At 48.4% G+C, this 13,345-nt stretch overlaps 1 protein-coding gene across 4 annotated transcripts in view; it reads right to left on the bottom strand.

The window, feature by feature from the left end:
• TMEM39A (transmembrane protein 39A) overlaps positions 1–13,345 on the bottom strand; it is a 21,673-nt gene extending 8,328 nt beyond the window's left edge. For 2 of the 4 annotated variants that reach the window (XM_082304529.1, XM_082304531.1), the window contains exon 1: positions 72–1,180. In XM_082304529.1, coding sequence (XP_082160655.1) covers positions 72–286 — 215 coding nt within the window. In that variant the 5' untranslated portion in view covers positions 287–1,180. Of the gene's footprint in view, positions 1–71; positions 1,181–7,349; positions 7,481–13,215 lie in introns of those variants that run through there. The other 2 variants (XM_082304530.1, XM_082304532.1) reach the window with 2 other exon arrangements.

Raw genomic sequence — 13,345 nt, 5'->3', positions numbered from 1 at the left:
TGGATCAAGGCTCTTAGCTTTTACAGCTATCCTAGCCGCAGGTGTCTCAACAACCCTACCTTTGTCCTCACCTGTTTCTCAAACCGGTACCGTTTCCGCAGCTCCCGCCAACCAGCGTCTGGAGAGAAGGCAAAGCTGAACGGCTTAGCTGCTGCCGGCTGGGTCCCCTCCTTCCACCGGGCATGACCAGGAACCAGTCCACTTCCAGTGCCTCCAGCAGGCTGTGCCCTGAGACCCAGACAACAATCCCGAAGCCTTCCCAGGTCTGCAAAGGAGGCAGAAACATCACTTAAGCTGCAAACTGCTGGTCAGCTAATTCACACCCCAGCCAAGTGACTTCATGCAAAAGGAAACCACTCTCCGTGGAGAGCCATCACCACCCTAAAACGCTGTGCCATTTCAACCGCACCAGAGCAGCCTCTGCTTGCATACACAGAACGGATGCTACTGACAGTGCGTCTTTAAAAAGCAGCTGCTTAAATTAGCCATCAGCGACTGCGACCACTTCCCGTCGGCTGGAAAGCACCACCACGCATCTCCAGTGCTGGGGACCGTACCGCTGCCTGCCTCGCTTCAAACGCCAGCCTGGGAAGAGCCCTCTCCCTGTTCTAGTACAAGGAGCTACTAGAGCTTTGCAGGTCTTTTTAACCACCCACCGCATCACTTGACAGGCCCTGATGCTGGTAGGTAATTTGGACCCCCTCTGCCAGAGCTCTGAACAGACAAATGTCCATGGGCTCCATGAAGTTAACTGCAGGGTTCAGCTCCCTTCTGTGCTAAGCAAGGCCGACGGTTCCCCACAGCCTCCTCCTGGAGAAACCGATGCGTTATGGCCTGGACAAGTGGTCTGTGCAGTGGGTGAGGAATTGGCTGGCGGGCCGCACCCAAAGGGTGGTGGTGAATCGCTCTTTTTCAAACTGGCAACCCGTCACAAGTGGGGTCCCCCAGGGATCAATATTGGGCCCAACGCTATTCAGTATCTTCATAAGCGATCTGGATAACGGGATCAAGTGTAGCCTGATGAAGTTCACAGATGACACCAAATTGAGTGGGGGAGTAGACACTCTGGAAAGGAGAGCCACCCTGCAGGAAGATCTGGATAGGCTGGAAGAGTGGGCTAACAAGAACCTCGTGAAGTTTAACAAGGACAAGAGTAAGGTCTTGCACCTGGGAAAACATAATCCAGGAGTGCAGCTCAGACTGGGATCCACCTGGCTGGAGAGCAGCTCCGTGGAAAGGGACCTGGGGGTCCTGGTGGACAGGAAGCTCAACATGAGTGAACAGGGTGCTGCTGCGGCCAAGAAGGCCAACAGGAGGCTGGGTTGCATCAACAAGGGCATCACCAGCAGAGATAAAGAAGTCATTATCCCTCTCTACTCGGCGCTTGTCAGGCCACACCTGGAATACTGCGTACAGTTCTGGTCCCCGTTATACAAAAAAGATGTGGACAGGCTGGAGGGGGTCCAGAGAAGGGCCACCAAGATGATCAAGGGTCTGGGCAGCCTGCTGTATGAGGACAGGCTGAGAGCGCTGGGTTCGTTCAGCCTTGAGAAAAGGAGGCTTAGAGGTGATCACCATGTACCAGTGCTTAAAGGGGAGCTACAAAGGAGATGGAGACTCCCTTTTTACAAGGAGTCCCATGGTGAGGACAAGGGGTAACGGATACAAGTTACTCCCAGGGAGATTCCGATTGGACACGAGAGGTAAATTTTTCACAATGAGAACAGTCAATCATTGGAATAATCTCCCCAGGGAAGTGGTTGACTCTGCTACGCTGAACACGTTTAAGACTCAGCTGGACAGGGTGCTGGGCCATCTCGTCTAGACTGTGCTAGAAAGGTTGGACCGGGTGATCCTCGAGGTCCCTTCCAACCTGGTATTCTATGATTCGGTGATGATGATTCTGTGACTGACGCGATGGTAGGAGGTCCATTTAAAAATGGTTCTAGTTAGCAGAGCAGTGCTGCAAAACGCACATGTATGCATGTACTTCAAACGCACGTATCGGTAATCACATATCCCAGCCCTCAAAACGAAACAATTTAAAAAGTAAGCCTGTAAATATTGATTTTTTTTTTTTAAATGACACATTTAAATCAATCAGTTCCTTAAAACGAACTAGCATGAGAGAGGCTGGGCAACTCAGAATATCAGTAACAAAGGTGGATTCTCTGGCACAGGCTTTATCCCTTCCCATAGGCTTTTTGCTTTTATTTCATTGGTCTCCCGGATGACACTGCAAGGATTTCGGCAGTCAGGTAAGGTTCTGAGGGCTAGCAGACATGAGAGAGTCAGGGGCTGAATGGGAGCGCGAATCTGGCAGTCGTTCCAAGCGCGCGTGCTGTACAGAATCAAGACACCGAGCGAGCATCTCGCTGCAAGGACTCCGGTGCGTCTGCGTGTCTGAGGACTCCTCGGCCGCCCTTTTGGCAAAATATCACAGCCAGAAGCAACCCAGGGTCCAAAAAAGCACCCCCACCTTCTGGGAAACTCTGGATCTAGCTACAAAATTTACAGATGGAACCTATCATCTATTTATAATTCAGTTATCACCTCCTTTAAAATCCTGAGAAATCACAGCTGGCAGAAATGCCAGGAAGTTTGCTCAATGAGTCACCCCACTGTCACCACGAACATGGTGTGCGGGAGACCTAGCCTAAAATACTCCCTCAAAGAACCATCCTTTGTATTAAAATTTCCCATCCCTCGTCTCTACTCCAATAACCGATTCGCAAAATTTCAACAAAATATCAAGACATTTCAAAAGGCGAACTCTTTCCACATGAAGGTCACTTGCAAAAAAAAAAAAAAAAAGTAGTAAACCAGAGATCCTGAAGGAGGGGAAGGAAGAAAAAAAAAAAAAAAAAGGAGTTGTGAAATTGCATGAAAGGAGAGGGCAAACATTGGACAATTTGGGTTTGGAGGAACATAATGTGTTTTGGCAGACTTCAAAACTCTCACTGTAATTCCAACAACAACACAACAGGAGAACTGAAGCCTACCTTCCTTGTCAAGACTCTAAAGCTTTCAGAGAACTTTCTCTAGAATGTTCTGGAGTTTTCTTTGGGAATATTTGTATTTCAGGAATTAAATACGAGCAGAAGAAAGTCCTCCTGCATGCACAAGATGAGCAGGGGCAGCAACAGTGCAGAATTCACTGAGGGCATCCAGACACTTTATATAAGCAGCTAAGATGAAGAAAAACAATGAGAAAAACCTCTAACCGAGCAACTTTGAAAGCCATTTTAAGCCAAATTAAACTATTACAGGGACTGCGGAAGCTAAAACAATTGGTCTGATTCAACCTACAGGATATTTATGATAATGGATGCAATATGTTGGTGGTCTAATTAGGGGTATTAACAGTGGAAGGCATTTTATGCCACATTCAATAATTCATGTAAATAATTTAACAGCTCTCATTAGTATTATCCCATTAGTATGCTTCGCACGCTCGCCGGTATAGACACTCGGACACTGAGTAATCGCACTTTCACCCTCTGGTTTTGCAAACCAGTAAAAGGCAGGTTGCTACCAGTAAAAAAGAACGCCTGGGGAAAGGAGCCCTCCTCAACGTCAGCGCACCCTATTTTAAATGCACTTGAATAAGCCCTTTCACAGTGATCCATGAACATATAGACTGGGCAGGTCCTCAAGCCAAGCTTTAAATAACTTGACTTCACTGGAGTCGGATCAAATTAGGTAGGTGTCTGTTAGAGCAAAATCTGCCTAAGAACCATTCTTTTTTTTTGTTTGCTTTTGTTTTGTAAAACTAGCCACGCAAAACTTGAAGCTCCCCAGATAAAGTTAAACAAAGCAGCGAGATTACAGATCAGCTTGACTCTAAGTCTGCTTTTTTTGGCCTTGAACCAATCAACTGCCCTCCTTTTTGAGGAGAGAGACACGGGAAAAAGCTTTTTTATAGTTTTCAATTAATAAACAAAGGCGTGATTCTACTGTGAAAAATATGCTAACAAGAAAAAAAGACAGCATCCATGACCCTTTACTCCAACAGATAAGATTCCTGTGTGCATCCAAGTCATGTTAAGTATTAATAAAGAGCCCGCAGAGCGAGCTGGGAGTCTACCAGGCTCCTCTCTCTGTTTGCAGAGTCCCCACCCCACCAGCAATCTTATTTTATATAGAGTCACAGGCACGAAACGTGAGTAATGGAAGATAAAAGCTTTTCCTTAGACACTCTAGTCCATTAATGTGATTCCACGTTGTTCTTCCCAGTTCACCTATAATTTCCCTCAAAAGTAAGTCGCATACTTGTAGTCCCTTCATCCTCAACATCCCCAGAACAGAAACGGCCTGGCTTCCAAGATCTCCTCTCTCAGGCAGATGTGGGCACCATGAAAACGCACAAGAAGGATCTGGGGACCAGCTACAGAAGAGCGGACAGCGGTCCTGTCCACGCACAGGGAACGAATATGGGTACGGACGGCTCTTGGGTCCTGGAGAGGGACTGCGCTCTTTCTTTGGGACGGAGACGAAACCTTCAGCTGTGACATGGTTATAAGAAGATCCAGAAACGTGAGGCATCAGACCCTCTGATTTCCCATTCATGCTTTTAGGGCTACAGAAATCACTTGGGCATTTTGTTTCTCTGCACCAACGCTCCTCCTCCGCATCAGCTCCCCCGCTATCCTGATGAGGCAGGATCAAGAACCACAGCTGCCAGCAAGGCTTTACTGATGAAAAGCTAAGCAGACGAACTATCCACCAGTTCAGAGGTGAAGCAGCACGCGGCCCCGTCCTGCTCCCCAGGGACCATCGCTCAGCATCATGTTCCCGCATCAGCAGCTGCCCAAAACAGCTCTTACGAGAGGCAAATCAGGAGAGAGTCAGTGACTCATCAGAACGAAAAGCCTGCCTGGTTCCCCATCTCTTTGCTGGAAATGCCACAATGCTCAGCCAGTTATTTTGATGGCATTAACGTTTTTTAATTGGAGAAAACTCCAAGCCTCCAATCCTCCCGGGAAGCTCGCTGCGCCGAGGCGTGAGAACTCTCAGAGCTTGGAAAACACCCAAGAGGCTCTCCTTGGCTCCACAAGTCCTGCAACCAGATACTTTCAAGAGCAGAAGGGGAAATGTGGCCATCCTCACTTACAGCAACGTGGCCTGAGGAGACCACAGGTCTCTCGCTGCAACCCTCCGTCTTGATCAAAGCCGCCTTCTTCCTGCCGAGCGAGCACGTGGGATGAAGCAACACCTTGCCTCGCTGGCCGTTAGCGAGGGAGATCTGCCTGCCTCCTCCTCCTCCTCCTCAGCAACACAGAAGCTCCGAGTGTTGTCTGGGTTGCTAGCAAGACTTTCCATTCGGGGTGCCCGTGCTTTATGGCAACGCAGGCACGGAAACACACCTGCCATCTGCGCGGCGCTCCCTCGTGGGGCAACGCAGCAGGCCACCCCCGCGACACGGCCGCAGACCACTGACACGAAGCAGGGGGAACTACAAAACACCGCTGACGTTCCCAGCTCCTCCGGGTGCTAGCGGTAATACCCTGAACCACAGCTAGCGGCAAGCGCGGGATAAAAGGATAACTGGGAAGGGCGCGGGGAAAGTACAAGCAGCAGTGCAAGAAGCAGCCATCCAGTGCCACAGCAAGCGGCACTGCCCATCTCCAGAGCACTCCTGCACCCAGGGATCTGCCAATTCCTCCCCCAGCTACAGCAGCCGCCGGTCCCCCTGCTGTCAGGAGCACTGGCTTCCAGGTCATCTTCCTTCAAAAAGGAACATATATCCTGGAACCGGACCGTCTGGATAAGCTCCGAGATGCGAGTTCCCAGACTACAAGGGCAAGGGACCACTGAAGACCTTGCTGGTTCACTCGGGCCTGGAAAGGCTCCGTCCCCAGGGCTGCCACTGACCAGCACAGCCAGCACCGGTACAGCTTCTGGGGATGCTAATGAGCAATGCCTATTAGCAACGCCACAGGTGACAACGACTCACTGTGTCCCTGACGGGTGGCTTATTTATAAAACCTTGTTTGCAAGGCTGCAAAAGACACTTACTAGCCCCTGGTGAAACCATTTCTAGAAGGATGGGAGGAGGAAAATAGGGTAGGATTCTCTAACCTTTGGGATTAAATATATACTCTAACAGTTGTGACTTTCAGCTGGGAGACAAGCAGCTCTTTCTCCTCTTCCTCCCTCCCCCGTCAGTCTCAGAAATTGAAACAAGCAATGTAAAAAGGTCTCTTCGTTACTAACGTCCTCACTTCAAGTCACTGTAGCTGGTCAACCTAATCCCAAACTTGCATTTGTCCAGCAAGCCTAATGTCTCTGCAAATTATCAGCAAATCCACCTTATAGCCAAGGTTTCTTTTGAACTGCTGCGAGTCCTAGTTACTGTGGCTCATTTTTACTTCCTTTTAGTGTGAGCCTTTTGTTTATTTATTTAAATAAAAACATTTTGCCGGCTGGAAAAACTTGAGACGCAAAGCTGGTAACCGATTCACGCAACACAGTGCCAAAAATATCGAGAAGCGAGCCTAGGAGCAGCGATGGCTGCACCCGTGCCTGGGTCGGGAGCCCACCCCGCCAGCCCCCTCACATCTGCCATGCCGAAAGCCGAGACGCTGCGAAACTTGGGTGGAAGCTCTAACTTGGTTTGGGAATTAAAAAAAAAAAAAAAGCATGTGGCTGTTGCGAGGGAGGAAACAACCACAGGTTATCAGCTGGAAAGCTAAATATTTGGCTTGCACAGAGCTCCCCCAGCGCTAAGTCAACACAACCTTTCAACTCGGGCTGGCTCCAAAGGCCCACAGCCGCTGCCTGGCCCGGAGCTCAGCCCTGGCCCTGGGCTGGGAGGCAAAACTGGTTAGGAGGGAGGTCTCCCAAGTCAGCACATTTTCCAAGTCCTCACGCCGTACAGAGCGAGGGACTAAGAAGCAGATTTGGCGCGGAGAGAGATAGAAACCCCCCCGAAGCGCGGCCCAGGGTCGGGCGAGGAGGCCGAGAGCCGGGCGGTGAATCACCGCCGTCAGGTGATGCACCAGCAAGACTAATTTTTGCTCGGTGACTAAGAACCAAGAACCTCCTCTGTAATAACAAAACCAACCCAGCAAGACCAAGTCAGCGTAGGCTGATAGAGCACAACTCCGGCTGAAGGGGTTCCATTTCTCAGTCCTCTACACACGCGCCAAAACCGAAGGGTGAAAGTAGCAAGAAAAAGGCAAGATTTCACAAACGGCATATATACCGTATGATTCATTTCGGGCATTTTCAGCGAGGAGGGCTAGAGCTGAGCAGATAGATAAGCGGGGAAGATAGAAGTTCTAGCTGAAGACAAAGGCAAGGTAGCGCTTGCCGTTTGTAGCCGCCACAGAACTTCAAATACCCACCGACAAAAATGGGAGCAGGAAAGAGAAGCTCTCCAGGAAAAGCCTCTCCAGGTCGACGTGCAGTAAGCTCAGTTCAGCTCCTTTTGCAGCCGTGCTCTTTAAGGACGGAACACAGATGTAAGTTCTTAGTACTCTAGACCAAGAAAATTATCCAAGAGACTGAAAAAAGCAATTTTTAAAAGCGGAGAGGGATTTCCAACCCAAATCCTATACATTCCTGAAAAATCCCCTCAAAGACCTTACTTCAGGGGGTGCAAGGAAGAGACTTCCAGAGGTATGCAGGAGATACGGTCCTCTTCAGAACACAGATGAGTTCAAGTCTTTGTGAATTGGAGGAAAAGAAGATACACACGCCGAGTGCTTTTAATGAACCTCTGGCGAGTACAAGAACAAAGCCGCGATTCCTAGAGTAATAAAAGTAATACCTCATAACCGTATAATTACCTTGTGCAACTAACTGCTGCAGGAGGTCAAAGCAAACAGCTTAGTAAGAGTTTAATGAATGACTAGAATAATTTTATGAATGAAAACAAGTGAAATTATGTTACAAAAAAAGCAAAAAAAAAAAAAAAAACCACAACGCAAGGTCCTCGGGGCTCATCAGCTACAAGTGGCCAATCACGCCCTTCTCACCAAGACAACGCTATCACACAGTTAGCAAGGCATTAACATTTTCTTTGGCTTCTTCTGATGTATACAGCAACGCTCACAGCCAAATACTGGATTGAGGAATAAAGAAAGCGTTGGTTTGTTCTTGTGTGAGAACAAGACGGAGTTGCAAAGCTGAGCTTTTCCAGCAGCGGAGGGAAATGCAGGCCTGACCAGTTGGGTCATGGTCTATTTTGGTCCTGCAGTTCCCATGCTTCTAACTCGTGTGGGGAAAGGGACAGCAAGTCCAGCCTCATCCAGAGGAAGAGGGTCAAACCAAAATGCTGGCAGGAATCACTGAGCTCAGTTCTCAAATACAACCTGCGCTGTCGTCTGAAAGCTCGGGAGAGTTTCAACTTCAGATCCAAAACAGGATTTGGATACGCAACCCCACAAAAGTTTTAAGCTCCAACTCCACGTGCCTGTTACGGACAGGAACACAAGTTCACTTTAGAAAGGGACACTGGTCGGGGAGTAACGCTAAATCACAAGGACGATGTATTAACATGGGCAAAGCTATCAAAGCTGGCCGTTAATACAGTTTATCAACACGCGCTCCTAAGCACATCTTGCACCAAAGCTCTTCAGTAAACACCGTGCGCAGGCACGGCACCGCTGAAACGCAGCCACCCATCGCCCTCCGTTACATCGTGCAATGCACAGCGGCTGGGAAAGGAGGGGAAATTTGGCTATGGCCCCTGAGATTTTCTTTTCCAACTTATCAGGGCAAATGCACGGCAAAACAGATCACTACTGAGAGAGAGGAAAAGAAAAAAAAAAATAAAAAAGAAAAGATGCTCTTGCCTTAAGAGCCCATCTTATAATTTTCAGCTAAGCAAGCCACCAAAATACGCATTCTCCTCCCAACCCTGAACACATACACATGGTCTAATGGCCTGAATACAGGAGCGCAAGCCAGGAACTCTTTTGCTTTTTAATCTCTCCTCTTCAACTGCCTTCCAGGGAAGTTGTTTTACTGATTTAGACCTCAATTTCCTTATCACAAACCGGATAAACTGTTCGGCAAGTATTTCTCCTCCCAGGGGTCTCTGTATGTAGCAGTGAATATTTTTTACAGTATTATTTTAGTGCTTTAGACAAGCTTTTTTTAAAACAAACAGAAGCAGCTTTCCTGCTGTTTTTGCTCCTCTGCCAATCCCTGTGTTTAATTTAATGGAGATCAGCCATGATGACAAATCATGGGGAGTCACTAGGATTTTTCTATTTTGTCCTTGCATAGCTAAAAATAAGGCAGGCATCTGCCATCTGCAGCAACGAGTTTGAAGTCATGGAGTAAAACACAAGGGAAAAACACTGCCTTGAGCCTTACCCCATGTCACCGCACTGGGATTCATATCGGAAAGTATCAGTGCAACAACGATTTGCATATCCCTGACACTGTGAAAAAGCAAAATTATTGCAGGGAATTCTAAATAAATTGTAATTTGCATAAATCATAAATCTGCATTAAAATATAAAACACATATAAGAATACATCAACTCCCCTCTACTTGCCTCTTAAATAACAGGTACAAGTAATATACAAGTTCCCTGCAAAACAGTAAGGGTTTTCGATTCAACTTCCATTACTCTGGTAGGCGACACTCAGAACCTCGTACAACCATTTACAGAACAACAAATCTAGCAGATTGGGAAAATGCAATAGGATACATTAATTCCTGGTATAATTAATTATACCAAGAATAATTTAGCTGTCTGAATCTGCATACGTGCTCCCTTATAAATATTTCTGGGCCACAGATGTCTACTAACAATTTTGCTTTAAACCAACCATTTCAAACCCCCCAGCATACGTGGATGCCGCTGCACCACGTTAGCCAGCACGACTTCTCTGACAAGCTTGCATAATACTCACTTCCCACCAGAAGTCTCATTTTCCGCTTGCAACACGTTCAGCCCAAAAAGTCAAAAAAAAAGGTTGGAAATGACTCTCCAGTGACTACACCCCACGAAGAATGGCAGGAAATCTTTCAGGCGAGTTTGTGATAGCTCATGAGCTACTAGAGATTTACCTCTGATTGTAAAAATCCACCTGTTAAAAGCTGTATCGCTTATCTGACTGTGGTACAGTTAGAAATAAATGGACTAAAGCAACCATCAGCACAGGAGACCTGCTGCAAGGTGAAAAAAGGAGAGAGCTAACTCCATGGCACCGTCCATTACCGCGACAGCCCGAACTCTGTAGCCAGAGAGCGGATTAAGGAGATGGCAGAGGGAAGGGATCACCGAAAGAAGAGGAAGGTCAGCTGCCATAATTTCGTATCTTCCTTATGTTTTTTTGTGCATAAGCTAGCACTGTGGTACTGTCATCAAACTGTATCAGTTCTCCAATTGAATGGCAGTGCAAGGACAACAAAAATTGGACCTCAAAAAGGAAAATATGTGTAACAGAATATCATACTGCACAATTAAGTACAACAGATCAAGTAATAAATACTAAAGTCTAAAGATCCCAAGAATCTAAGTAGATTCTGCAAGCCAAATTCAACCTTTCTCTGTATTTCTCAGTCCATGAATGTGCCAGGACGTAACATTTCAGAATGGACAAACAAAAGAATGGTCAGAAATCGGTAATATTTTTAAGACCAAATGTTCTAATAGTAAACAAATTCAGCGAAATCCCTGATTGATTTTCACCAGTGCTAAAAAGCACATACGTCTTTGTATTGACAAAATATCTCTTCTTTAAATCCAGAGTACGAATCCAACCCCTCCAACTTGGGAGTTTCACATCCATAAACTAAAACTGAACCACATGCTTGTAACTGCCAGAAGAAAACTTTTTTTTCCAGGATTTCATGATACTGAGGCACAGGGAAAGCACTGAGATTGAGGAGTAGGGCGGTCTCAGAATCAGTACTATCTTGTTGCTTTGCACCATATCCATCTTTAGGAGCTGTAACTCTACAGAGTCGTACTGAGAGGCCCGACTGGCTTCTGAACTGAATGCTCATGGAAATTGGAAGCCACCTTAACAAACATTTCTAGCATATATGCTCTTGTTGTATTCTCAAACATCCAGATTTGATGCCTGCAGAAGAAAAAAAAATGTTAGTTTTATGATATCCAGACTTGAGTTGCCCAAGTCAATTTGTAATACAGACATTTTCAAAGATTTGCGTTCAGTGCTGCTCAATTCTAAAAACAGCAGAAAGGTGTGGTTTTTTTCCCCTCAAATACTAAATACATAATTTGATTCTCTCTCTAAAATTTCAGACCAAAAAGCAGTGTCTGAAGAAAGCATAGACAAAAAAGCGATTAGGCCTGTCTGCTTTTGACTAATACATAACTCTATTGGCAAGGTTACATCAGCACAAATATCGCTAATATAGGCGGGCCTCTAAGATGAGAATACGCTTTATTTCTTTAGCTACTGCAGGATGCCATTAGCGTCTCTGTAAAAAGAGTAATTCAGCAAGGTGCTAACCTGTACATCGCAAGAAGTTTTTAAAAGAATTTATCTTCTTACAAGCAAAATGGAAACATACTCTGCAAAAGTAGGAAGCGAAATGTTTTATCCCCATTTTACAGCCAGAAAGACTGTAAAAAATGAAAGTAAAGTAAAAAAATAAAAGGCCTGCCTTTTCTAACTTATCAATGATTTTGAATGCTCAGGTTGAGGCAATATAGACACCTCTATCAGTAGGAGTGTGGAAACCCGGACCTGCTGAAAATCAGGTCTTAAATGCCTGCAAGTCACTAGGTCTGCAAAGAAAGAGCCGGGAATGAGCTGCACAGGAGGCGTGCAGAGCTCTGTGGTCTCGAGATTAGGAGTACACAGCACATTGGACACAGTTAACTGGGAAAGTGATACTACCTGAGCTCCTCTGTCCTTCCAAATAGACCCGACCCGGACAGCAATCCCACCCTACGTGCTGGTTTGCTCTGCAAAACACCAAAGATGCTCAAGAACAGAAACAAGGAGTAGCTGCATCTACACCTGAAGAACTTCCAGTCCAATAAGGGACAACGAGGAGCGGGTAAAGCTTCAGCCCAACTCCCAGAGAGGTCAACATTGCCTCGCTACCACTTTGGCTCCAGCGGGCCCAGGTTTTACCAGCACAGCACCATCCCACGGCGACACCAAGCGCCTCGGCTGACGGAGCCGGCGCTCCAGAGGAGCGGCTGGGAGGAGAAACGAGCGTCAGAAACAAAGCCGCTCCGACAACAGGAGCGCCAGGAGGTGAGCGGAGGAGCAGACTGCGGGTTCAAGGGCTGGGGTCCCGCTCTGCTCTTGACATCCTGCAGCTGAGCCATTCCAGTCCCATCCCCATCCCACCGTATCCCTCTCCCAGAAAATCCCTTCTGATCACAGCAAGCTAACAGACCTGAGCTGGTTACAGCAGGGATGCCTAGTCTCCATAAACTTTACTACTCATCGCTTTGGAATATAGGCATCTCATTCCTTCACTTACAGTCATAACAGATGCCAGCGATGCGAGGGGCCTGTGATTCACGACGGAAAGGCGTGCACGGGAGCGATCGTAAACTGCAAACAAAGCTGCCTCTGTTTCGGCTACGCGTTCACACGTTAAAACAATGCTGGAGTAGCGCAAGAGCCACCTCGTGTAACAGGGGAAACCATCGGCCTAGCTGCTGTCCTGCATCACGGAGGGTGGCTGATACACCCGTTTTCTTAGCGGTACCAAAAAGAACAGCCGTGGAGATGCGCACCCACGTCCGTGCTGGAAACGGTACCTTACGGCGGGTTAGATTTGCCTCGACTTAGAGAGATGGCCGTAGCTCTTCCCCTTCCACAGGACGGTGCTCTCTCCTGCCTCCTCTGTGGGACTGATTGCGTAGGGACAGCGTTTTAAAAGCCCAAAGCAAACCCACCCGTGGCCCCAGGCCGACCTCCTCGCCTTTCGCCCCCAACCCTCCCTGCCAGGGAGCTCCCACCTCCCGCTTTAACCCAGGGACAGCGGGAAACGGCCGAGTCCGGAGGCCGGGCACCCAGCGCCGTCGCTTTGCCGGCAGGACCAAACAAAGCGGGCGGGGGCCTCCCCACCGCGCACAGAGACGCGCACGGGCACCGAGTTTGGGGCGGCCGGGGCGGCCCGCGGGGGCTCCGGCCGCCGGGGCAGGGTCCCGCCGGGGCAGGGTCCCGCCGGGCCCTTGGGAGCCCGCCACCCGCTCCGGTCTCTGGGGTTTCCCCGGCGCGGAGCTGCCCGCGGGGAGCGGCGGGGCCGGTACTCACACATCCAAGCGCGGGCGGCGGCGGCGGCGCGGCTCGGACATCAGCGGGGTCCCCTTCCGACGGCAGCGGCCCGGCGGGGAGCCCCGACCCCCGCAGCCCCCCCCCGCCCCGGACCGCCAGCGGGGGGACG

This window comes from Platalea leucorodia (genome assembly GCF_965183815.1).
Source record: "Platalea leucorodia genome assembly, chromosome: 2".
Taxonomy (NCBI): domain Eukaryota; kingdom Metazoa; phylum Chordata; class Aves; order Pelecaniformes; family Threskiornithidae; genus Platalea; species Platalea leucorodia.
This window is presented reverse-complemented; position numbering and strand designations above follow the sequence as displayed.